The sequence below is a fragment of the Aythya ferina genome, assembly GCF_964211825.1.
Source record: "Aythya ferina genome assembly, chromosome: 1".
In the NCBI taxonomy this organism is placed as follows: Eukaryota; Metazoa; Chordata; class Aves; order Anseriformes; family Anatidae; genus Aythya; species Aythya ferina.
Genome location: NC_140296.1, coordinates 76,525,578 through 76,553,018, shown reverse-complemented (window position 1 = coordinate 76,553,018; position 27,441 = coordinate 76,525,578). Strand labels below are relative to the sequence as shown.

The 27,441-nt window shown below is 41.2% G+C and overlaps 1 protein-coding gene across 1 annotated transcript; it reads left to right on the top strand.

Moving 5' to 3' along the window:
* Positions 1-7,235: 7,235 nt before the first annotated feature.
* On the top strand, positions 7,236-21,737 carry GPR143 (G protein-coupled receptor 143). Its single transcript, XM_084506919.1, has 8 exons — positions 7,236-8,054; positions 9,627-9,736; positions 12,614-12,708; positions 14,141-14,233; positions 14,513-14,622; positions 16,896-17,004; positions 19,525-19,642; positions 21,069-21,737. Exons 1-8 carry the CDS (start codon positions 7,811-7,813, stop codon positions 21,366-21,368), a joined length of 1,179 nt encoding a protein of 392 aa, XP_084363045.1. The 5' UTR covers positions 7,236-7,810; the 3' UTR covers positions 21,369-21,737.
* Positions 21,738-27,441: the final 5,704 nt, after the last annotated feature.

Below are 27,441 nucleotides of genomic sequence, written 5' to 3'. Positions count from 1 at the left end.
CTGAGGGTTAGATGGAACGCCGTGGAACAAACCGTGGCTGTGGGTGACCAAGAGAAGAAAGCACATGATTTGCTAATAGAAGTATTCTTGGCTTAGATCTTGAGACTGATTAGACCTGTAGGCAGAGAAAAATGAGACCGGTGCTGACTTCTATAATCCATAACATGCTTCAGGACTTAACATTTTCATGATTTTGCATGATAACAAAATCGGAAGTCAAACCAAAGGGCAATAGCAACTCATCATGTGGTAGCAAAGTCAGAAGGCAACATACAGCCTAGCAGGAGGTGAACAGGTAACTCATTTTCCCTAGGGATGGGGTTTTCAGCTGACAGTCAAATTCAGGCACAAGTTAAGTCATGCCTCGGGCCAGAGTGCCTCTGGTGTCTGTATACCTGCTCCTTTTCCAGTTCCTGCACTGGAGCCCTCTGTCAAATCGTGTTACTGGATATCAGGCTACAACTTCACAAGCAAACTAAACATCAGGGTGAGAGCACACAGGTTCAAGCACTGGCACGTGACAGTCCGTGCTGTCCGTGCTGTTTCTTTGCTAGCATGCTAACTGGGCAATGCCTGGACACGCTGTGGGGGATAGCATGGAGCAGCTACTGTTAGGCAGTGTGGACAAAGACAGACTTCTTCAGTAGGGAAGAGAGTTTCAGCAGTGTATGTGTACACATGTGTATGTTATATAGCTATATTTTGGTTATATGTATGTGTGGGTTACAGCTGCATCAAGAAGTCCTGCTTCGTTAAGTGCCATCATTTCAGTGAGGCATCATTGGTGACATTCATTCTTGCTGCTGTATTTCTGATCTCGGTACATTAAAAAATGTTTTTCATCATCCACCCTCTTTGACGGCACGTCGTGTAATAACATTCCCTATACAAACGGTGCTGTGCCACTTGGCCTTGTATGTGGCCTAAAATTGGCACTGGCTCATTTCAATTAGTTGAGTGACGTAGTCTCAGAGGCTAACAAGCAGACTTTAAAGCATTTAAACTCTGATACCACAACATTTTATATCTAAATTTCGTACTCAAAGATGAGAGAGATGAACAGGGAAAATGCCAAAAAGAGGGTTTCAAATGCTCTTTGTTCAGGGAATGCTGTGAAATAAGCTTTTTAAAGGGTAGATAAATAGCAAGAGGCCAGAGTATGCATGAGAGCAGACAAAAGCCTCGTAATCTGCTATTTTTCACTTGGACTTTGTCTTCATTTGCTAGCTAACCCCAAACAGACCTTCCCTTTTTCTGCCTATCAGCGACGTGTAAATAAATCTCTCCATGCGTTCTATAAATAGTCCCAATTCCTTCATTACAAATGACCTTTCTACTCTCTGCTTGGTTACAGGGAACTTGAACCGTGTCCAGGTGGAAGTCTTAGGATGCAGCATCTCGTGACCGTACCTCTAAGCACGGATGCAGCACGAAGTGAGTGCTCATGAATTGCAGCACTGCAGCAGGTTGCCCTCAGACATCAGCTATGCACAACTGGCTGTGATTTTACAGGAGTCTGGCAGTGTTATGGCTGATGTAAGGCCAGTTTGAGCATGCCCGTGAGTCCGCATGGTCACGAGCTCTTTCTGTGCATGCCACTTCCCCATCGGCTGTCACGCTCTTGTGCTAAAGGCACAGACGTGCTCTCCTCTCTCCAGAGTCTAAGGCAAAAAAGTTAGCTGCTGTTGGGAGGTTTGTGGAGATCCTTCTGAGTCATGCAAATGAGAAATGGTGTCAACACTCAGATTTCAACATTTTCCTGGCTTATGTTGGGCTTAAGGCTGTTGTGGGAGGTACTGCTTCATTAACCTCAATTTTGTCTACAGTGCAGCGTTTACTCACGGCACTGTCAGTAATGTCCTGGGGAAACAGGTTGAGGGGATTGTTTCTACTGCCCATCTTCCGTGAGAACACAGCTCCTGTTACAACCCCAAAGGTTAATTTCTTCTGAAAGTCTGAAATACAGAGTATTTCTTTCAGAACACTCCATTTTCTGAAGCAGTTTCAGGACCAGACAATTTTTTTGTGGTTGTGCTCCCAGCATGCTGACTAATGGGCATATCTGAGGAGCCAGGCTATGATATAAATGGGTAGTGTAGCCCTATTGCCCACCAGATCAGTGTACCCAGTAAGCTACTTTGGGTGCTGAGGAATTAGTCTCATTCCTCTGTCTACCCTGGTCTGGGAAGTCCACCTCTGACAATGAAGCCGTGATCTTCAGTCCTGAAGAATGGAATGGACCCTGTGGTCTGCAGCTGGACTGTGTGCTTGGACTGCCAGAATTCCCTTCAATGTTTGGTTACGGTGTTCACCAAGACCATCTAGCTGGTCATGGCACCATGATATGCTGACATTTTTAGTGATTTCATTAACAGGTCCTTGGAGACTTTTTTTGCTTTGTAAGAGCTATGAAATTAGAGCTATATTTTGATTTGGTCACATAGGCTGGCCTGGGAACAGAGGTTTTGAGGTTGTTTTCTTGTGCTAATGGGCTTTGGAAATTTAACTTTTGGTAGCAGGGGATATAACCTAATGAGATCCCACAGTGTAGTGATCATAACAAAGTTATAAGAATATCCCACCTAATTTCTCCTGATGGAACCAACTAACATAACCTCTGAAAAAGATCATGGAAATAGTGGTGCCTGGGATGCCTTCTAAACATGCTGAGGACAGGATAGACACTGAACATCTTAGTGGACCGTCTGCAGGCTTACAATTATTGAGGTAAATATTTATAACAAGTCCAATATTCAGTATCATTCTGTGCGGAAAGCATAATATTCTTCCTTTTCACAGTCTTTCATCAGTCGGTTCCCATGCAAACTGTGTCTCGTATAGTTTGTGTAGGTGTGGGACAAGGTCTCTTGAGTGTACGTGGAAAAGGAGGTATCTTTTTATTCTCTGAAGATGACAGTGATTAATGGTGGAATTTCTCCAGAAATGTGGCCACAAAATCTAGCTTAATGGAAGTTCAAAGACTGTAATGTGCTCAACATTGGCATAGAGAAGTGAGGATTTTGTTCTTCCAAACCCTAAGAAAATTTTTTCCTCCGGTTTATGGATGCATTTTTTTCCATTTGGCTACTTTATATTTCATCCATATAAACATTGTCTACTAATTTAATGCAAAAGAGGCACGGTTTCAGTAACAAATTTGTGTATGCTTTTTCACAAAACCAGGTAGGATAACATTCTTCTGGAGAAGGTATAAAAGAAACAATAAAATATACATAACATGATTTCATCAGTCAAGTACGCACAATTATTTAGCCGTTCAAATGAACTCATCTTGTGTATTTATGTTTTTATTCTTAAAGAAAACAAAAAACTCAAACATTATTATTATGCAAAAGAGTTACATTCATTCTCATCCTTTTAAATTAATGTTCACCATCCTTAAATATAAACTAATGATTTACACCTGTGTAGTTACATTCAAATCACTGAGGGAAGGGAGGTGATACCTCTTTTTTTCTTCCAGTTCTTTTTAATGGAATCTGTGGCTGTTACAGTCATGGCACATTACAGTGCATATCACTGTTGTTCTGATATTCCTGCCTAAATTTACAGAAAACTTGAAACAGAAACAATGGGGTGTGAATTTCCCCATTCATTTCAGTTAGGCACTGAGAGAAATGCCACTTTAAAAATAGCTTTAAAAATGAGTACTGATAACGATGGGAAGGACATATCTTACTGTGAAAAGTAGTCCAGCTTCTTACGAAGTTGCAGGTCCGTGCAGATAAAGAACTGTGCTGAGCACATAGAAGAATTACATGTTCAGGCCTTTAAGAATGTATGGCAGGATCTGTTGGGAAGATCATAACTGGTTTTATCGCATCCATTCAGCTTGAAGACAGGCCCACCTTTCATCTGTTTAGGAAATGCTATGTGAGGTAGTGTGTTTAGGAGAAGCAAAGACTACGAGATCGTGAACCGTTGACAAAATATGGTTTTCACATTTGTAAGGTAGCTAAGATCTTTATTGGAAGCTTTAAATGGAGGCAGAGATGCATTGAACTGTACACATAAACAAATAAAGTTCTCCTCTGCCTCTATATGCAAACATTTTCTTCTGCCTTTAAAGCAGTGCTGTAGTCCCAGACTTAATTAAGACAGTGATTAAAATACCCGTAACTGCATACTCACGCATAAGCTGTAGCACACTCCTTAACAGCAGAAACGCATGTCTGACATATTTTTGTAAACCTATTGTTTTGCTTTAGAGCCAGACAAGCCAGTGTTTCATCTTAACGATGAACGTGGACTGTACCTGGGAAGCGTCATTTCCCAGGCCCAAGGAGAGCATGAGTGGGTACTTCTAAAAGCTGTGTGTGTGTTCTTGCCAGGAGTGCAGTATTATTGTCTCACTCTCAGACACAGGGCTATAGGCGTCTAAAAACGGGCTGGAATTTTTAGTACTGTGCAATGTTGATCGTGCTCTGTGCCTCTGTTTGTTTTTTGCAACGCATTTTTTTTTTTTTTAAGGTTCATATAGGTGTGCTAATGTTTCTTTTCAAGCTACAGCATTTGGGTAATTGAGTAATTGGGTAATTCCATCAGGGGAACCCTATTTCAGAGGAAAGGGAACTGAAACCTATAGAACAATTGAAGCTGTACTGAATTCTAAATAAATATTCCTCAACAAGGCAAAATAACTCTTCTCTTACTGTCTTTTGTTGCTTTTCTCTTTCCTTTGCCTTTGGCCCTGGCTTTTATCCTCTTATTTTCGTAATCACGAGAAGCCAAAGTAATCTCAGGTATAAGACTGCCAAACCAGCTTTGAATTTCTGTGACTGTTCTGACTCTTTATACTTCGAGTGCAGCAGCAAGGGCCAGGCTTGCTAGATCTTACCAGCCAAGAGGCTGAACAGCTCATTGATTTGGCAGATCCATCTCCCATATAGCCTCGGCTGTGGCTGTCCCCATGTAAAGACATGTCTGCTTGTGTCGTGGCAGGTATCTGTTCACTCTTGAGTCACTTTATTTTCTTTTGGTATTTGTCATTCCACAGGTCGCACTCTTTGCTTCCAATAAAAATGAGCAGTGCAAGAATCGCTCTGTAAGTAACTGCATAATCAAATCCTGAGAGAGTAGGAGGAAAGGGACCCAGAAGAAGAAGATAAAAAGCAATCATCCACTTGAAGAAGTGGATGAAAAAGCAATCATACACTTGAAGGTGCACGGCTGGCAAGCTTATGGAAAGAAAAGGAGAGAAAGATATAAAATAATAGCCTCCACAATATAAGTCTACAGTTGAGGAATGCAAGTAATTTCAAGGTGGCTGAACAAAAGGGAGAAAGAAGTTAAAATAATGACATGGTAAATCCACATGGGCAAACTAGAAAACCACAGCCAGGATCAGTGAAAACAAACGATAAGCAGAAAAAGCAAAACACACCAAACACTCCTTTATGGAAGCCAGAACAAATGGTCAGGATAACAACTCGACACGCTTTTTAAACATTTAAAGGAAGGAGAATGACAACAGGAATAGCGAGGGAAACATTTTTAGAAGATGATAGTGGCAATGAAAGGCTTCCATGGAACAGTTTCACTTTCTGCCTAATAATCTAAAAATCATGCCATTCCAAGCATAGATCAGGCTACATAAATTAATCTTCAAATGAGAGCAAGCATCATTTATTTTAATATACATTTATTTGCATTGTATATGTGGTATATGATGGTTTTATTTTAAATAATTATGTCTCTGTGTTATCTTTTTATTCTTCAGTAGCCCAGGAACTTGTTCCTTTCTGAACCTATTTTAGTACTTTCCTCCAGACCAGTTTTTAGCATTTACCATAAATATACCAGAAATTTTGCCTGAAAATGAAGCTGCTGACTTTGGCTTCTAGGCAGTGGTTTGCAGGAAAAAAAATGAGAGCACTTCATGTTACCCTTACTGATAACACAGCTAGCCAGGTACATTGCAATGCACTGCCTTGACAGAGAGGTGGCAACTCCATGCACTGCTGCTCGTCTGAGATGGAATGAAGTCCGAGGAGTCCCAATCCTGTACTGACAACAGGGCATAAATATTCTCCTTTACCTCAATGAGAATTTGTGTTTTGGAGCAGTGCAACCTGGTTCACACCCTTGCTGTCTCCAAAATACTTTCTGTGCCTGTGGTAGCAGCAAAACATAGGATCACAACATCTGGATCACTCACCTGTCCTCATCTGTAGAGCAGGAAAATCTCTGTGTGCTGGAAAGCTGCAAAAACATCCAGATACCATTCAGCTTCAAATTCAGCTGCCGGAATGTGGGAGTCTTTAATGCAGGGTATGCCTAAGACCCCATTACATTCAGCAAAACCTACTCAGCGATTTAGCTCACTGTGTGTGTTTTTGTCAGGAAAAGGTTAACAGCTCTCTAGACTAAGCCCAGACTCTGAACTTGGCTAAGATCGTGATCAACACTGACAGGAGCAGGGTCACCTCACTGATGCATGGACACCTGGGTCTGCAAGCTAGCATCCCGCTCTGCTGGTGCTGTAGTGCTGGCAGAGTTGGAGGAACCCTCTGGGAGTAGGTGATGGGTGCATGGTGTGTTGGGGAGTGTGGGCACCAGCCCCAGCCCTGCTGCTTCCCTGCAAGGCTCTTTTTTCTGCCAAGAGAGGCTGAAGCCACTGAGTTCTGTGACCCCTGCACACACAGCATGCCACTGTCATTCATCCAGCTGTAATAATTTCTGCTAAAAAAATAAATAGGGCTGTATGAAAAAAAATAAAAGGTCATTTGTTCTTACAAGAACTAATTATAAAATCCATGACTGTGTTATGTAGCATCCAGTTCACTTCAACAATGCTGGCAATGCTCCCTCCTGTTTTTTCCTGAACGTGTTTCTACAAACACAGTTTCTGCAGGGGTTGGGGCTGACACAGGGCATTTGAATGTGTCTGAGAGGGGAGAGTTAATTTTTGTATTTATGATTGTGAGTATATGCTGCTGTGTCCAACAGGACTAAAGGATATTGTCTAGCTTATAAAGTAAAAACAAACATTGCAGGTCAAATTCCTGTTTCCATATTAAACCCATTCCAAAAAAAAAAAAAAAAAAAAAAATGGAAAGAAAAGAAAAGAAAAATATTCTTGAGGAATCAAAAGTCCTGGAATTTTCCACGTCAAAATGACCTAACACAAACAGCACAGACTGTGCTTGTGAGCTTAAATGTGATGAGGTTAATATGGCTTCCTAAATGTAATCTCTTTCTACAGGGGTAGGATGTATTGCTTCTAAATTTAATTACGGAGGTGGGTGGGTTGGATCCCTAAAATTTAAATTTGGGTTAGGGTGTGGATTTATAGCCCTGCTCCTCCCTTCAAAAGCCGGGGACTGCTTGTGTCTGGGCCCATCTTTTCAATTAATTTTCGGTAATTAAAGTGTGATGTGTGGGATGGGGCTAAAATGAAATACAATTAAAATGTAATGCCTCTCCTTTGGTATCTCCATCCTTATTCATTTTAAACCATCTCCAGTGCTCTGATGAGTTTAAGTCTTCCTGTATCACGTACTGTATAAGCAGAAATGTTTGAGTGAACTCCTGCCAATGGCTCTGAGCAAGCATGGGGCATGTTTCAGATTACACCGTGTTTTGTTGTTCTGATCTGATCTCCTTGCTAGGAGAGGCTGAGAAAGGCCGCTCTAGGGGATTTACTTCCAGCAGCAGCAGCACATGATCCCTCAATCGCGTGATTCTCACCACCGAGGACTAATGGGGAGGGTGAAGAAAAAGCACACGCTGCCTTGGGGAAGCAACAGCAGCTCCTGCTCGTGGGCCCCCTCCACCAGCCGGACGCTTCATGGCTTCTCCCCGCTTAGAAACCTACTGCTGCCCGAACCGGGATGCAGCCACGCAGCTCGTGATGAGCTTCCAGCCCGAGGTCTTCTGCGGGGTCTGCATTGGCAGCGCCTCTGTCAGCGTGATGCTGACCGTCCTGCAGCTCCTGCCAAAGAAGGGACAGATCCTGCGGAAGATGCCCAAAGCCTCCTCCTCCTCCACCATCCTTCTCCTTATCTCTGTTTGTGACATCCTCGGTGGCTTAGGTAAGCGCCGGCTCGACGCCCCCTGCCCTTGCTGTAGAAGGCTCTGGTTGCTCTGAGGTACCCAAGCCAAAGGAGCCGGTTAGCAGGCAGATGAGAGGGAAGCGTCTGAGGGAAACGTCCTGCCTGTATTCCTGGGAAGATTTGGGCTGAGTGAGATCTGAAAAGGACGGGCCTTTGGGGGGGAGAAGGTCTTGCTTAATAGTCGCATTTTAAAATAAAAGCTCTTGGCATATCTACACCAAAATCTCTACTTCAAAACAAATTACAATCCGGAACCAGCTGGTTCTTAGAGGAAGGCGTGGAAGCGGAGGTGAGGGAGCACAGTTAAAACTAGAGCTGACTTCCAAAACTTAGCTGATCCTTCGGACTGTATTTAGAGAACACTTGCCACGTCCGTAAATCCTCTCAGACCAAGTCTGTGCAGCTCTTCACATGCCAGCCACTCCTCCAGGCACAGCAGGCTGGCTGGAAGCGCAGCCATGCAGCTCGCACCGAGTGCCAGCTTTTGGGGAGTGAGAGAAGCTCCCTTACCGGGGACACCCTGCTGCCCAGTGTGCATGAGACAAGGTGTAAAAATAATGCATCCAGATCTGCCTGGCATTTACTGCCAAAGTCGGTACAAATCACAGCACCACACGCTGTGGAAACGCAGGATGAGTTGTTTCTACAATAACTTTTTTTTTTTCTCCTCACATTAAATAACAGAATTATTACTGTTTTATAAGTGTCTCTGGCTGCCTCTGAAAGGAGTAGGATTTTACATCTTTTCCCCCTTCATACCTAGCCAGCTTCTCTCAAAGTACATAAAATTAATGATATTAAAGCAAATGATGGATAGGAAAATTTAGAGAGATGTGGAAAGAGCATTATGTGTTTTCACCTGGAAAAGGTCCTTTCAGTCAGATGAGGCCAGCAGTAAAGTTACTTTTCTCCCTTTCTCTTTCACGGGCAAACTTTATCTGTCATTGTCTCTGAATTAGGCTCACTTCAGTGGGTGGGAAACCCTTCACATGTGGTGGGGAGCCTGGTGGGCTGGTTACAATGAATGTGGGTGCTTTGATGCCTATTTTGAGCAAACCCATAAAATCTCACTAACAAAGTTCATTTAAAAAGTCAATATTCTCAGCTAATTGTGAAGCCCTGCTTTGTTCAGTCCCTGGGCAGAGAGGAAAAGAGCTTCTTGTAAAAATGAAGACTGCAAAAAGTGTGAAATTACACTTGCCTGAAACAAGGGATTGTAGAGAAATGAACATTAGGATATGAATATATGGGGGTAAAATTATCAATAGTTAATGGTTCATGTCAATCTGCCCGATTCAGTTTAGGGGAGAGTGTGGCAGGATCTGTAGGTAAGTGAGATTTTAATCTATGTGGCATAACACTGCGAGACCCCCGGCCCTGGGGGCTGCTCTCAGCGAGCCGTCCCAGTGGCGCTCCCGCTGTGCTCCCGTGCAGCCGCAGCCTTGTTGTGAGCACACAAAATCCAGGCTGCAATGCAAAACATGCAGCCGGCATCCTCATGTGACTCCGGTCACACTGACGGGAGGAAAGCGTTCACGTGTTTCTCTTTAGGTGTGATCTTCAGATCCAGCGTCTGGTTGGGCTTTCCAGGCTTCATCGCCAACATCTCGGTGGCGAACGCGACCGACATGTGGCCCTCTGCCTTCTGCGTGGGGAGCGCGGTAGGTACCAAGCCCATCCTCTCATGTCTGCTTTGCTCATGGGTGATCTGAAAGGCAAACCATGGTGTCCCAAAGGAGGTTAGACCCCGAGCCAGTGTCTGGTCAGATGGGGCTCAACCTATGCCCTGCTGTGCGAGCACTGTTGTGCCTCCCACCAAAAGCCCTGTGAGGGCGGCAGGGAGAGGGGTACCACAAGGCTCGGCCTGTCCTGCAGCTGGCTCATCACAGAAATGCTGTGGTCACAGAGGGCAGAACCGTGTCCTGGTGAGGGACACGAAATTGTGAGGGGACAATGTGAAAGGGATGCTGGATTTCAGCAGGCACAGAGACAGCCAGCACCAACTGCGCCCACAGCAGCGCGGGGGGCTTGGGCCAGTGGCGGTGGCACGAGTACGCCTGATGAGGCAAAACCAATGGCAGAAGCGACGTCCTTGCTGCATGGGATTGCAGCTCAGATTGCTCTTTACATGGGCACCTGGCCAAACATAACCAAGCATCTTCTGGATTCAAGCGCATGGAATAAGAAAATGTAAACGCATTCCAAAAGCACAAATTGAAACTCAGTTGCAAATACTACAGTCACAGTACTGCCTGAGGCATACACTTTGAGTTTACTGTACAAGAAAAAAGGCCACTTTTTTTTTTTTTTTAACCAAAACATGGAGAATGACAAATAATATCATAAATTTACCCCAGTTCAGTAGGAATGTAGGCTAGCCAAAGAATTCACACATGAACTATAACAGCAGTAGCTTAACAATTCAAAGTTTACAATATAATAAAGGAGATGCTGCATATAAACAGAATTATTCAGCTCCACTAGTTTTTAAATAAAACAAGATGTGCCAAAATGCAACTCACTGTACTTCATATGCCTAATGACAATTTCAGACATTATAGCAGAAGCAAGCATCAGTTACACATCTATCGGTTCTCAATTTTCTCTCATATGTTTCATTTTTGCTTATTAGATGCAAAAGTTGATTTTTTTTTCTTTGCAGGAAAGTGAAACCACTAACATCAATATCTTACAAGAAGAATGCCCAATTTGAAAAACATGTTTCCATATGTCTTAAGTTTCACTTTCTTGCCCTTACCACAAAAAGTAATATTTTTAAACAGTGACAAAGACACCGTATGCAGACTGTTTGTTTTTCATTTTGATCTCAGGTTAGATGGTGAGCAGCACAGTGGTCTACCACAATTTTTATTTTCCCTTTCTTGGGCTCCAGGAAAGTGCTGCAGTTTGAGTCACTTGCTAAATTTAAATTTAATTATATTGGAATGAAAAATGACCCTTCTTCTACTCACTTCCCCTAACATATTCTCATGTGAGTTAATAAAATGGTTCTGATTCTATTTTAAGTTTCTTCTACTGCTATTGTTTTATTTCATTTACCCACAAACCAATGAAATCTGAACAGTGAGGCCCTGAAGCTTCTCCTTTGAATAACACCCTCTGATTTGTAGATGGATACCCTTTCAGGCACTTTTTTCTTTGGAAAAAAAAAAAAAAAAACAAGCATATGAAAATTTGGGGTTATAGGTACATCTGATTTTCATTATTTTTGGTGACAGTCTTGTCTATGTTGGAATTTGCAGGTGGAAAGACCACACAGTTTATTTGTGTATATGTGTCTGTATATAGTCAATTATGCATTTCTGAACTGCAGCAAATATTTAATAGTGCAGATGAAGTTACATGCTGAGGGCTATGGATAAAGTGTATTAACAGGAAGACTGGAATTTTATTTTCTGACTTCTGTGCACTAGCAAAATGTCATGGCATTTGAATTATATGCTGAATAATTCATGTCACACATGACGAGATGTAGGGTCTATACCCATGGTGAAAGGAAATATTTCCCAGCTTGATTTATCTTTGGAAGAAGGAATAGTAGATCTCTAGCCACTGATGTTTGGCTCAGTAACAAGTATGTTGGTCTCCAGCTGTAAAAGGATGCTGCTGTGGAGCTGTGGCAAAGGATATTCAGATAAGAGCTGAGAGAAGGGCGCAGAGGGAAGGTAATCTGAATATTAAAATAGTTCCAGACCCTTACAGAGAGCCAGCTCCTATGGGGAAGAGATTTGGAATTTATAAACAGAGGCAAAGAAAGGTCGGTTATCTTCTATAGGCTCATGGGAAAAAATGTATAGGGTCAGCTCACAAATGCAGCGGAATTTAACTTGACTTGAACTTGTCTCACTTGGACTTTTATTGAAGAAATTAGTTAAGGAGTTAAGTATGGAGAATTTTTCCAGAGGGTGGGTTGCTGGGTATTTTTGTTGCGTATCATTTTTATTCGTAGTAACTGTTCCCTCACTTAAGTTATGGAGTCATAGAGTCGTAAGTTCCTGAACATGGAGAAAATACCCATCACACACAGAACCCACCAAGCAAAGGCACACTGGTAACAGCTATCTTCAGTTGTATTTTCATGCCTCAGCTACTGAGCAACTAAATTTTACTAAAATGCAGTAGAAAAAAAAAAAAATAAAATAAAAATAAAAGAAAATTGTATTGATGAAATTTGAATTTAAAATTAAAACATCCTCACTCTAAATTTGGTATTTAAGAATTTATTTTGGACTTCATTCATGACATTAAAGGCTAAGATTGGAGAGGGAAATAACAGGTTTTCTAAAAAAATAGTCTCAGCTGCAAAGGCAAATGCTTCTCAGTTTACCTATGGCTTGATGCCTTGGCTACACCAATGCTGTTCCTGGGATTTTGAGTAAGATTTTATACTTCACAAAACTCATTTGGAAAATACACACCTTTAAAGTACAAGGGAGAAAGGTTTGAGTCTGCCTACCCCCCACCCGCAGTGGCACTTGATGAGCAGCTGTGACATTTGCCATTTTTTTTTCCTGCAGATGTGGATCCAGCTGTTATACAGTGCGGGCTTCTGGTGGTTGTTTTGCTACGCTGTCGATTCTTACTTGGTGGTAAGAAGATCAGCAGGACTGAGGTACCACAGTTAAAGCTCTGAAATTGTTATTTTACTTCCAACAAGGTCCATGTTTGCATGCAGCTATCTAAGGGTATAAATGAAACCTGTACAAACATCTGATGTTCACATGGTTACCAGATAATGATATGGGTGGGTGGTGTGCTAAGTGCTTGAATTGTCAGGGCAATGCTCAGATATTGATTTGTTTATGCCCAACTGGCATTTAAAAGTAACTGACTTCATTTAACCTTCAGAAAAATAAGGTGCAGATCAGGCTTTATATATATGTATTGCAGTATATATATATATATATATATACATGTATATATATATGTATATATATATGTATTGTAATACATATGTATATATGCATATATATATATGCAGCAAGATGCTATTTTTGTCCCTTCTCTATACCTGAAATTGATCCTTGTGGGAAAAGTTTTAACTTGAATAAAAATAGTGGGAGAGGGGACATGCTGAATTTCATACAGTTCATTTTCCAGTTTGTTTATCTTTTCTCAGATTTTTTCTCTCTCTCTCTTTTTTTTGTTTTTTTTTTTCCCTCTATTGTCATTATTACACTTCTGATCACATTTGTAAAGTTTTAAGGAAGAAAAATATGTGCTTACTACACACATTTTTCTGCAATGCCTTTATTAGAAGAACCTATACACTTTAGAAATTTCCATACTGTAACGCCAGACAGAAAATACAAGGTGTTTCTAATTTGGTAATGAGAAGGGCAAAATGACCTTCAGTTGCCACTGCTAAATGGGGAATTCTGTGACATTATATCCAGATGATACTGAGTAAGAAGGTACTGGAGGCATGGTTCATCTGGTGCATGTTATCAAAATGGAGGTTTTTGGGTTAATTTAGGCCTGCAGAGGACAAACCTGGTTTTGTAAAGTCCCATACTTATAGTTTGAAACAGCTGGGACCTACCTCCTTCCCCCATGCCCATTAACCAAAGAAATGAAATAAAATGTGTATTTGGGCCTGATGCTAAGATCAGAGTAAAAGATGAAAGACGCTTATGCACAGAAATCTGCACTTCTGTAGGATGGGAGCAATGTCGGACTCTCATCAGAGTTATACATAATGCTCTGCAACCTTCAGAAGAGTGGCTTAGTTGGCTCTTTGGCTCCCTTCATCAATTTTTTATCCCCTCAAGTGCTTTCCTCACGAGCAACGAAGGGTGCAGGGGATCCTTCTGAAGGTGTGGGGATGGGGGAGAGGCTTCCCACCCCACAGGCTGGAGGATGCGGTACTGCGGTGACTTTCCTCCTGTCAGGAGGGCCCCCTTTCCCCTCCTGCTCTTTTAGGTGTGAGGTACTGACAGTGCTGTTCATCTCATGCCTGTAAGAGTCCCATCTCCACGTTGCCATGTGGGAAGGGTGAGGTTTGGTGTCTTTAAAGATGACGAATGTCCTGCTTGATCCTCCAGTACGATCGTGCTGTACCACATGATGGCCTGGGGCCTGGCGGTCCTGCTCTGCGTGGAGGGAGTGGCGCTGCTTTACTACCCGTCCCTGTCCAGGTGAGCGGGCCCCCAGGGGCAGGCTCCAAAGCCATAGTGACCTGTGGGCACTTGGGTGTCTTTTGGTCAGCACTGGAGACAGACTTCCAACCACAGGGCTTTTTTTTTGATCTTGGAGAACTGTCTCCTGATGAGTCGGTGCAATCCTAAAAAATTTTAGCATTTGTTCACTTCATTCCTTTTATCTTTTTTTAAGCTAAAGGTGACATAGATGAAATAGCCTAAACTGTCAGATGTGGAAAGAAAATAATGAATAACCTGTTAATGATTTCTTCTCAGTTGTGAAAAAGGCCTGGAGCATGCAATTCCCCATTACATCACAACCTACGCCCCACTCCTGCTGGTGCTGGTGGTCAACCCGATCCTGTTTAGAAGGACAGTATCTGCAGGTATGTTTCTAACGGCCAGTGTGAATCAGTGTGTTATTTAGCCAAATAGTAATAATGTAAAAAGTCATGCCTTATGACTTCTTGCATATGATGTGGGATAGCTCCTTTTTACAGTGATGTGGGATAGCTTCTCATTAAATCACAAAAAGTAGGGCCAAGGGTGGGAAGGAATTGCCTACTAAAATGAAGATACCATCTCATTGGGAAATTTGCTCTAGAGACACACTCTGATCACATACTGAAGCTATGCTGTTAGTTACCTCTGCTATTGCAGATTGGCAAAGACACTGCTATGTTACTGCAATACTCTTTATTTAAAGTATTCTGGTAATGTATTGTGGATGTTTAATGCTACTGTAGTATTTACCAATGTAGATTTTGGAATACAGTTTATTCTTTTTTAAAGGTAATGTTCAGACTCAGTGACTTCATTTCATGTAATGTGATCCACACTAGATGTTTTCAGTACCTGAATTCATCATCTATGCATTCAATATATAAAAACAGCAACAGAGACTTACTATTCTGAGTTAAATCTACCCTGTATTCCCCTGTAATGCTTATTATCAAAGGAAAAGTTGACAGAATCTGTGGAACACTTTATTTAAATATTACACATATAGTGCATCTGTCTCTTTTTGCTGACATAACACTTTCAATTTTTGTAGGTGTAGACAATGCTGTATCAGTTGCACAACAGAAATACATCTAATTACCTGTATCAAGGAGCCTCCTGTATTTCACTTATCTGAAAGACCCACAGTGCTGTACATTTGGTACCAAAGACAACCCATATATGCATCATTGTATTATCTCATTCTTGTGACCTGTACCAAGAATTGCATTTCTGAGATAGCATTCAGTAAATTGACACCTACGTTCTGCATTAACTGCTATATTTGTGTGTTTTGAAGGCACTGGCTTTTTTTGATTGTATTGAAATCATCTGTTTGGTAAATGATAAACTTCCCTTCCATAGCATGTCTTATGGAAGACAGGGGAATACATTTTCTAAAGTCGGCAGCAAAGGTCTTTGATGAGAACACAATAATGAATCGTTATGCTTGTATGTGATATGCATCTGTGTCTGTGCATCCATGTGTGCTCTATGTAGGTATGTATGTGTGTGTGCTCATACACCTGTGACAAATTCTATGGCTAAAGTATCTAGTTGTACAGATACTTTAATATCTGTGCCTATATTACCTCTTCTACCTGTACTTAGAGTTCTGTAGGCACTAAGGCTCAACTTTTGCTTCTTACCTTCAGAAATATCTGTTGCTAAAGATGATGCCTTGTGTTTTCTTGCTCTGAAGTGAACAAAAATTTATACTAACAACCTGTATTTTCTCTGTTGTCTAACAGAAGTAATACAGAAAGATAACAAGGAAAAAAAACAAACACATGAAAGTCTGCATAATGAGATCTGTAGACTGTAATCAAGTGAGAATTTAATTGTTCCTAAAAACAGAATTTCTCCTTGACTGTAGAGGATAGTAAAAGAGCATTGAGCTTGATCTTAAAGAAAAGGTTGTGTAAGTAGGAAGTCAGGCAATAAATTATTATGGTAAAGACAAATGAAGCACTGGAATAACTTGGCTGAAGTGGTCTTTGAGTGTTCCTGATTTTTCATCAAGCTTGCAGAGTCAGCAAACAGCCACACCTAGATGTAACTGCTCAGGGGCAGGGAATGAGTTGGATAATCTCTCAAAGCCTATTCTTTTTATGGGAAAATATACAATGAGTATCTTTATGCATATGTATATTCCTTGTGATATCTGAACAGTATGTTGCATAACTATTTTTGTTGCATTACAGCTTCAAGTGTTAAAGGTGTAGTAGCCAATGCTGTATTAATTGCACAATTAAATATAAAGTGTATAATAGGGTAGAATGTATTCTGTTTTGGTCCAAACATCATGTAATAAATACATTAGATCACACACATCATATAGAAGTTGTAAATACTACCGTTTTATTATAAAAGAAGAGTATGCTGACCACGCTATTTTCTTCAATGGTATTGAGAGAAGAAAGAACAGCTAGTGGAATGCCACCTATTTTAGGAATCCTTAATGCATGTGCTTCTTTTCCTTTAGTATTAGGCTGTGTGTGAGATCACCTGATGGTGGTCTTTCTAGCATCCAAACTGCTGCTGGAGACAAATCCATCAGTTCCCTTTGTTCCCTCTTTACAGACATCTGTCTTCTGGATCTTTGTGTTCAAATAATGAGATGCACATATTTTAATGAACACAATTTTATACTTTCCAGTTGCCTCTTTACTGAAAGGCAGACAAGGGATTTACACGGAGAATGAGAGACGTCTGGGGACAGAGATCCAGATGCGCTTTTTCAAAATTATGCTGGTATTCATTGTTTGGTAAGAGGTGCATTATTTTGTTTTAAACTGTTTTTTTTTCCTAGCTGGAGAGTGATGGGGACAAGAATAGAGACTGATGTTTTGCCTCATTTGTTTGCCTTTATGGTTGGAAGGGAAGGTTTCTAAGGAAGACGTAGTTCTAAACTAGTTCACAGACAAGCTGAATCACTCACACAGCATCACAAGGCTGCAAGGAAATGATAAAAATGTTTAATCTAAAGGAAAACAATGACACTAAGAAACAATAGCAACAACACCAAAAAAAAAAAAAAAAAAAAAAAAAAAAGTGGCTGGGCACAACCTAAAGCTGTCTGAAACAGCAGAAATATTCCTCAGAGCCCAGTCTTCTCTCTTGTCATCAAACATGCCATTGAAAGCCTACAGTAAATATGCTTCTACCACTGGCTTCATGCCCTGGTTAGGATGATATAACGCATCATCTCTACGGTCAGGAGATCTCAAATGTGTGAAACAGGTATTGTGTGTTAGCTAGAAATACAGAGTTACATGCCCAAAATAGAAATCTTCTGATTATCTAATCTTGTTTCTAATATTCCATCTTCCTCTATGCAAATAGAAGTTTGGGGTAGGACAGGGAAGGGGCAGGGCAGGAGGGGAAGGAGGGAGGGTACACACCTCATCCCCAAATCTCCTGCACCTCTGCTCCAGCAGTGCCATCCAGTGTGAAAGATGCTGAGTGGTGACTGGGACTGAAGGTGTTGGATGCACACAACAAATCTAGGATGAAAGAAGGACTGCTTTAGGAGGAGACAGTTTTTACTGCAGTCTCACAATTGTCACACACCACTAAAGGCACCAGAAGAGGGGGTGATCCATACAGAGGTCTGTGCAGTGACCTAGCAAGACAGGGTTACTACTGGTGAGCGTTCACCACCTGTGTGGGTAACAACACAAGAGGGAGGAAGTAGTCCAGGAGTAGTGAAGAGACTTGGTCAAAGTTAATGGTCTGTACAAATACTTTTACATATATATATTAAAAAAAAAAAAAAAAAAAGAAAAACAAAGACAAAAACAAAACAAAAGAAAAAAACACCGGTAATTAATTCATATTATATTGCCTTAAAAGTCTGAGCAGGGAGGAAGGCTGCCTTTTTATCTTGTCCTAGCTGCTGTATACAGTATACAGATACTGGAGTGCTCTGGAGGGAAACTATTGTCTTTTCTTCGGGAATAGCAGAGCCTGCTTGGCTCAGTAGAGAGGTTTCTAGTGCAAAGGGTGGTTTAGGCAGCAGGAGAGGGGGAGAAAGGCAGCTGAAAAGCAGATTGCAGCATGGCTTCTTGGAAATTGCTGGAAATACCAAGGATTTAGCCAGGCTTCTAGGGTTATGGAAAGAAAGAGCCTTATTCTGGAGCCTGGAGGCACCAGAGAAGTTTATTACAACCTAAGGGATTGTGGCCAGCTTGATGGTATGGGAACAAGCATGAAAGAAGGGAGCAAATCCACAAGAACACAGTGGGGACATCTGTTTATTTGTCTTTGTCTCATTATGAGTTTTCCTATTAAAAAAAAAAAAAAAAAAAAGGTTCTCATTTTGGATTTTGTTCTTCTGATAAAACATAAGCTTTAGAGTGTAAAAACTCTTTCAGTGCCATCTCAGAAGCTTAGGGGAGATGCTGTTCTATTCCAGAGGTCAAAAAGGAGATGAGTCTGTCAAGGAAAACAAATTGTAGCAGCATGGGGTAGAAGAGTTGCCTGCAGATTTGGAAAGCATGAGCAGAAGGTTCTACACTGAGAAAAAATACAGTTGCAAGAAAGATGCTTATAAACCTCTATAGAAATTATGACGTGGACATTGGTGGTTTCCTTTCTGAAACTGCAGCAGAAATACAAAGAAAGACTGTTCTGAAGTCATACAAAGTTGCAACTATTTACTATAACCTTTATTTAGTGTATAACGTTCTCAGTTTCTTTCACAGGATGTGGCTTAGTTATGCTCATCCTTCTTTACAAACAGAAATTGCCTTTATTCCAAAAATGTGATGGCATTTTCAAGGATTTTAAAGTCAAGCTTAGTTTTGATTTGTAGATTTTTTACAAACATTTTGAAAATCTGCTCAAATCTAACCATGAAAATTTAGGGAGGCTGGAGTTTCTGCAGCCTTTTACAGCATATATGAATATATTTGAGTTCCTTATCTGTGAGTATTATGCTTTTAAGATGCAAGCAAAAGAAGGCGCTATCTGTGATGTTCCCATTATGGTTCACAGTTGTTTATAATCTCAGTTTTATCCTGCAGCAAGCTCAAATCTTCAGGTTTAATTTTGTCTGGGTATATTGATTTCTTTGTCTAGGCCTGGGCTAGGTGTCTGTAGATGTCTGTTTTTTGATTATGTGCTCAGAAAGCTATGGGTCCCTTCATATGGAGACATTTTAAAAATCTCACTCTCCTTATTGGTGTTCCTAATCTCTATAATTTGAAATAAATCATATTTTATATATGCATACATATACATATATATCTGTCTTGTTCTCTTCCTCTTCTTTATTTCCGCAATAGCTGGTCATCTAATATCGTCAATGAGAGCCTTTTGTTCTATCTTGAGATGCAGCCAGATATCAATGAAATGCCTCTGAAAAACATCAGAAGCACCGCACTGATCACATGGATTATAATGGTAGGTCATGGCATTTGTTAGAGTTAGAAATTGCTTGTGTAAGATTGGTGGAGCAGCAACAGTGTGATGGGTGGGTTATGACTAAGGGGAATGTAAGCACTCCAGAAATCAAGGAAGAAAAGCCAAATGTAAGAGCAGCCCCTGGGAGTGCTCCTCACATGTAAACTTTACCAAAACGGTACTAAAGACCAACATTTTCTCCCATTTACTAGCGTATGCAGTCTCTTTGTGAGTGATTCCTACTCATTTTTAAGATCCAGAGCAGACTGCAAAGTTTTGATCCAGAGCAAGCCGCAAAGTTTTAGCTCATGCTTCCTGAAGGTTACCCTCTAAAACAGACATTTTCTTCTAATTGTGTGTTTGTAACTAGAGCTTTCTTTATTAGTGGCTTATAAAGAATAATTATATCTTATATCATAACATTTGGATAGCTATAAGAGGAAAAATACATGATAGTTCTTAAAAGCAAAGCACAAGAAGATAGCTATAAGATACTGGGCTCTTTTGGTACCCCACTCTTTTTTATCCTTCTACTGGAATATTTGACAGGGGATTTTACAGAGGTGTTACTGATGGTTCCTTTTTCAAGAAAGTTTATTCTGAAGCTGTTAAACACCTGTGAGTCGTAAGCATGCTTTGTGCAGTTAAGCCCTTGAGCTGCTTGGTGTTGAAGAGCTAAGCAATGCAACTGATTTGATGCAACCTCCTCCTCTGACAAGGATGGAAACTTTTGTATGACAAGGACCTTTCTCTTGCTCACCTGGAGGGCACAAGGTCAGGTCTAGCAACAGAGCTGTATTTAAACTGTCCGTAAACTAAGTTTGCAATTTTCCCGTGAGAAGAATGGAAACCGCTAAAACCATTTATTTGTCAACCATCCCAAGGCAATGGGAACAGACGAGTTTTTGGAAATCACTGGGGATTTTCTTTTTCAGTGTCTCTCCCTGTTTTTCCATTCCACTTTGATGGACATTTTCACTGGCTCAGAAATCTGCAGCCATTCCAGACAGATCAACTGCTGCTATTTTAAAAATTTTGCCTGTATGTGCTAATGTCTACTCATATATTTGACTTGGCTTCTAGCAAAAAATGCAATATTTGCTTTTGTGAATTAAAAAGTGTAGAGCTTGTGAGGAATGTTAAAAACACACTGGGGGACTGACCAGCTAAAATTCATGCTAGAAACCCACTTGGCGCCTACTGTTCACTGGGATGGCCTCAGCATACTGAAACAACAGGTTGTGGTATCTCACCCTGCTTTGTGTCTGTAGTGGGAACAACCGTGCACTTATTTGCATGCAAATAGCATCTTTTAAAGACAGCAGTTGTTCAGAGTAAGGGAAGTTGTTAACGTGTGCCTAATGTTTTGCTGGAGTTCAAAATGAAGCCTTGCTGATGTACCTCCTGTTGCACGGCTCTCTTCTAGGGGATTCTTAATCCCATGCAAGGCTTCCTCTTCACATTGGCTTTCTATGGCTGGATGGGATGCAGAGTGGACCTGAAATGGCGGAAGAGAGAAATACCCTGGGAATCCATGTCCTCGTCAACCGTGGGTGAAAATGCCTATCCCTCACCTGTGAACTACCAAACCAACCTCCACGATCCAAAGAAGTTATCAACAACTGACAGCCAGCAGACTGACGAGGCTATAAGCATGTTGTCTGAAGGTAACACCAGTGGTGATGACAGGATAACCAGGAGCTCTCCCATCTACCAGGGCTGGTAGTTCATAGGTGCAGAGCTGAATCTCACTTCTCCCATTGTCAAGACTCGTAAAACCACATCACTGTGTGGACCATTGCTGACTCTGGAATTTGGTTTGTGCCTAATGGCTCCATGTCATTTCCTTTAACTTTTGTGTGTCTGGGAGAGAGTGTGTGAGACGCAGAGAAATTATGGTTAATGTCTTCATTTGCCTTATAGGAGATGTGTAGAAAGGTATAAAGGCCTGATAAGATTTCAGCAGGAGTATATCTCTGCAAGGATCTGTGTTACTTACGTTTCATCTGTTTTCTTTTAATCTTTCTTGTAACCTGCATATGGTAGAAGAGTCTTTTCTTTAATAAACAGACTATTAATATGTTGGATTTTTAAATGTGTTCCCTTGCTTGCCTTGTTTAACATAAAATTCCTCACTCAGATTACAGTTCTAAGAGTTCTGAGATGTGATTTACAGCCTTGACACTCTAGTAAAACATGAGTGACAGAAAACTTTGACATAAGTACGGATTTTCCCTGCTTGTGTAGAATCTCACTGTCAGTCTTTTTGTTTGTTTATATTAATTTTCAGTTTGCTTTTATCTAGGGAGTTGAAAGTCTTATAAAACAAATTCAGACACAGCCTAGGCTCCATAAACACTTCAGAATAATGGCTCCAGTTCTCTACTGCTCCAAGCAAAAACTACCCTTCAAACTATTTTTTTTTTTTAATTTGAATTCAGTTTGATCCTTCTATGTGTACTTGTCTAATAGGATTATGACTGATAGTTGCATTAAGAGATAATATTTGCAAAAAACATTGAGGTGATCTGAGCAGTCATCAAAATAGAATAAATAGAATCAACAGTTCTTTCTCTGATGTGTCCTCTATTTAATGTCTTCAGCTGCTGAATGGAGAGAGATTAAATCTGTTCTCCGTATCTTCTCAGATACAAATCCATTTTGGTGCAGTGCGCTAAGTACCTATACACATAAAGTTCCCCAAATGGGTTGAAAATTAAGAAAAAATGATGATGATGTCTACCTCTGGCTTTTAACTCCATATCAAAGTAGAAATGGTACAATTTAAGCCTGGTTGCACTGGAAGCTGTTTACAATACAATTTGACAGACAGTTTGGTGAAAGCTCCCCGTCCTCAGCTAACCTCTCTCCCTTCCTTCAGTACGTGGCCAGGTATGGTCGGAAAACAAACTCTCCTTTTTCAAGCCCGTTCATATCCACTTTGGCTGAACTTTCCTGGCTGTTCACACCTTCTTTTCAAACCCAGTTCAGCCCCAGCTATTGTAAAAAGCATATACATTATTAAAGACAGCTGAAAGGTTAGTGCAAGCATAGCGTGAAGTTCAAGCTGCTGTGTTACTCAGGAGAGTCCCGGGATGGTTAGGCAAGTTGGCTCGGCAGAAACTATACAGTAAAATATTGATTTGCTATTTTAAAGAAATGTCTTATTGAATTAATCATATGATGGGAAGGTGTTAAACAACGAACTGGCAATTATTTAGGCAGGTCATTACAGAGCTGTGTTGGTCTTTAGCAAATCTTTTAAATTGTGCCCTGTGGAAACCTTTGTGGTTTTATAGCTTTACATTCCTATTCTGGTTGTTGGAAAGACTGGCAGATAACCAAAGCTTTATTTTTAAGAATCAGTATTTTCCCTAGAAATTCTGGTCCTCTGCCTTTACAATGATTTATTTTCTGGCTAAATATGAAGAGAAAGCACGGGGACTTGGGGAACAGATCATGTTGAACCTTAAGAAACAGAGACATGTTTTCTGTGCACTAGTCATTGCAGAATGGTTCAAAAGAGCAGGAAAAAGGCGGAGGTGGAATTGTTGGTAAGCCTTTTCAGATGCAAGGGTGTGGGCCAAGCTACCAAACCCTAAAACCAAACAAACGGCCTCTGGCTTCATGGGAATAATCCTGTGGCACAGAAGCACTTGGGAGGTGATGGGCTGTAGCAAGAGGCTCTGCCAGAGGACTGGACAGCTAAGCTTGCTCATTCATCTCCCTCCTTTTGCTGCTGCAGGGTGTATGTGGGACACAGAGAGACAGGCACCCACCCATGTGGCAGACCCCAGGCAGCGCTTTGCTCCCTGCCATTTCTCAGCCTTTCAAGGCTGTCCTTGAGATGTGTGCAGTATTTTTATGTATCAGCAATCCAGTAGGGTGTCATTGTGAAAGATTAGGGCTCATTCCAGCACTGAAGGCAGACAAGTAAGCTAAGTCTGGTGCACTGAGATCTTGATATGGAGCACAGCAGAGCAAACCCATGGCGTTTTTTAACTCACAAAAGAAGTGGGTGTTGAGTTTTCCTACCTGCTGCTCCCAGCCTCTGGTGGATGTACATGAGGTGTGCATTCCTCCACAGCTTAACACAGGGTGATAAACACTTCTGCTCGTTTACCACCATGACCACATGTGATTTCAGCCTGCACAGATCTTGTTGTTGCCTTACCATATAACAACTCGAGAAAAGCATTGCCTTCTCCAAGCCTTACAGGTGTGCCTGGCTCTTTCCGTCTGGAGTCTGCTTTTGAGGTAAACCCCCAGCAGTGCTTGCTTCATGCATATCGTGGACCAGCCTTCCAAGTTTGCTTTTGGGTGAAACAAAATGCCTGCTTCAAGGGTCAGCGAGGGCATACTATAGACACCGTGTCCTGTACAGGGTAGCTGGAACAGCACCCCAAACACTACCTTCTGAAATGTATCCTCTGTTGACAGGAGCCTTGTGGTTAACCACATCTGATTTGGTGCAGCGCGCTAAGTACCTATACATATAAAGTTCCCCAAATGGGTTGAAAATGATGGGTAGAAAATGAGTAGAAAAAATGGTCATGATGTCTGCCTCTGGCTTTTAACTCCATATCAGAGTGGAAATGGTACAATTTAAGCAGAAGAATATCCTGGTTCTCCTTTAGATGATGATCTGTATCTGCATAGTCGTCATATTGTGTTAACTCTGCATCTGAACTCCAAGCCTATCATGGTGCAAAGGGTTGTTTCAAAGATGCTTATTTTATGAGCATACAGGCAGGCTGCTTCTAGTGCCTGTGGGAAGTGCTTGTCTCTGGCATGAATATTTGCCTTCTAAGGTACGATTCAAACGTGACTTGGATTAAGGGGGAATGATCTTATCAAAACAGAAGTCAATAGATGCAGACAGAGTCTATGGTCTTCACTGGATACTGACTGTGGGAGTAGTTCCCTTAGCACAGGACATCACTTCATGAGCAGGAATACTGAGAAGTCTCTCTGGAGCAGCAAAGGGTGACTCAGAGGAGAAGTAAATGGGGAGTGAGATAAGATACCATCTAATAAAATGTGTATAGCTGAAGTACTATTTTTGGGAGTACAGCAATGGTCAGTTTTAGCTTTATTATATTTTGGACACATTTGAGCACAACAAAACCCTCCTGAATTTACTGAAGGGAGAAAAAATAAAATAATAATAATAAAAAAGTTGAATCTGTGAACTGAAATAAAATTGATGTACTGGAATCTCATAAAGAAGATATCTGTGCCTACGGGGCAGTCAGTACAGCTGAATTCCCTCTATTTAACACTCTCCTCACCTTCCAACTATCTCATCAAATCCAACCATTCTCCGTATTGACCAAAAGTTACTTTTAAGCCCTCAAAGGTAAGATGCAAGCTTCCAGGAGAAGTGTCCTCTCGTATCCTGCAATACGCTCTTAAACACTCCTAGATTTCCTCTGTTGGTGGAAGGGGATGCATGGGCCTGTATGTGACCTGCCAGTCTCATACACTTAATTACAGAAAGGACCAGCAGGCGCTAGGATGTTTTCCTGTGTGCTATGTAATTGTAAGCCCTAAGAAGATGTTTTGCAGTTGATGGCATTTCTGGGGAGAGGGTTGAAAGGCAGAAGGGATAGGCGACCTCACTGGAGTTCACCCCAGCCCATGGGACCATCTCAATTCGGTCAAGCACAAAACAACTGAAATGTCCATGAGACCCGAAGGCAGCAGCCACACATAGAAAAGCACGTGTTTCTAATTGACATAGAAAGATTTATGTCTTGGAGGTAGCAAGAACAGCTATAATTCTCAATTTGAATGTCTCCAGAATTAGGGAGTGTTCAGAGCCCTGGGAATTAGTTCAGGCTTCTCCATATTTTGCAAGAGTGTTTTTTTTTTGTGGTTAGTTGATGACAAAACTAAACAGATCTGATGGGCTCTTTCAATACCTTATATATCATGTGTGTTTTCACAAGTTATTATGGGATAAGGCATGTTCAGGCCAATCATATTTATTGGGGCATTAATTAATGTGATCACTTGGTGACTCTAATATGTTGTTAGCTATATTTGCTTCTCCATGACTGCATGGCTGACCCTACATTTATCTCATTTTTTCTATCAAGTACCTTTTACAAGCAGAATGAGAGGTAAAAACGCAAAATTATGTTAAAGATATCCTAGAAAAAGGTATTTGTTAGTTAACAATATTACAGTAGGGGCCATTTATGCCCAAATGACTATCACAACCTTAGCTGTAGAAAAAGCTAGCGTGTGTCTGGAAAATTGGAGAAACATAAAACCAGTCCATGGTGTTGTAGCTGGAGTTTGGCTTGGTGAAAGCCAGGAACTGTACTGAATGATGCACTGAGAGTAGCATAAATGTGGAGCAAATAGGAACGCCGGTTTGTGTGGGTGTTTACACAGAGCATGTTTTTTGAAGTAAATATGGACTGATGATAATGAGGGAGAATTCCTAGGCAGGGAGTTACCTGTGCATCGTGAGGAAACAAGCACTTCAGAGTGAAAGTGTCCTAACTTTCCCTTTCCTCCCTCCAGAGTGAGTTAGCATCTGATTAAGGTGAAATGAGCAGTCCCACTGAAATGAAAATACCCTATGATGTTGAATAAGTGATGTGTTCTGGGTAACATCCAGACAAGATTAGCGTTTTGCAGACAGAAAGTCTCAGCCACAAAACGCTGTGAGGGTTCCTTAGTCGGAATGTTCACTAAAAGTTATTTCAGTTGCTGTCAAGCATGACGTGATCTACTGCTGCTAAAGACCTTGGCTGATAGTATTTTTTGCAGCTACTCAGCAGACATTGAGTAATAGTCTAAGTGATAGCTTTTCTCTCCCAGCAGGTACTAGTAGCTCTCTACGCAGCTGTGAGTTTCTCCTTATACTTACTTATGGAAAACCTTCTGAGGAAAGAATGCAGCTTTTACATAGGGAACTGTACAGGGCTGTTTTGAATTCACATTTCCATTTTGTTTAATAGGTTAAAATTCTGGTGACTAGGCCAGGGAAATGCTCCAATGTTTTAAAAGTCAGTTGTGGGTTAGGAAGAGATTCAGTCCTTGTCATTCTGGCATGAATCTAGTGTTACTTTAGTGGGGGTCTGAAAGCCCTTGTCATCAGGTAACACTGCTTTGGCTTCCTGGCAGACAGCCTGCAGTCTTCACCCAGCTCCCAGAGCACAGGTGGGAGCTGCCCTGGGGCCACCTTTCCTGGTCCTTTCCTCAGAGGCAAGAAGTGGATCTCCAGATCACACACCACTGTCCTGGCCTGGAGCAGGGGCTCACCAGATGATCTCCAGAAGTCCCCTCCAACCTCAGCCAGTCTTGTGATTCAAAGCTACCTGTGATATGGGCTCTCACCCCGTTAGGTCTCTGAATTTGCTTAGGAAAATAGGAGAGCAGATTGTTTTGTGCCTCACGTGATGGCTGTCATCTCAGGAAAGAAAGGGAATCCCTGCTGGAAATGTGGGTCTGCTCTGGTTAGAAACTATTATTTGTAACAAGTGTGCATGTTAGCATGTGTCTCTCTGTAAGGCCTCTGAATGAAAAACATCCTGTTATTTATATTTATGAATATAAGTATGGTATGATCTTAACCTGAATGAAAACTGACAACAGGAAAATTTGCCCTTTGAAGCCTGAATAGAAAAAAATTGATTTTCTTTTCTTCCTTTAAGGTAAAAATAATATTTATATAAACATAACTGTCAATTTGTGAAATGATAACCAGTCAGTTGAAAATGTCAATAAGCCAAAAAAGTCTACCAAGTAAGCTGTGTTGCCTGAATACAGTAGAAAGACATCAG

What these genes read in the sequence shown, in the direction of transcription:
- GPR143 (XM_084506919.1), top strand. Translation starts at nt 7,811, where the DNA reads ATGGCTTCTCCCCGCTTAGAAACCTACTGCTGCCCGAACCGGGATGCA. An exon ending in TACTACCCGTCCCTGTCCAG is followed by an intron (nt 14,234 to 14,512) that starts GTGAGCGGGCCC and finishes ATTTCTTCTCAG; the next exon opens with TTGTGAAAAAGGCCTGGAGC. An exon ending in TGATCACATGGATTATAATG is followed by an intron (nt 19,643 to 21,068) that starts GTAGGTCATGGC and finishes GCTCTCTTCTAG; the next exon opens with GGGATTCTTAATCCCATGCA.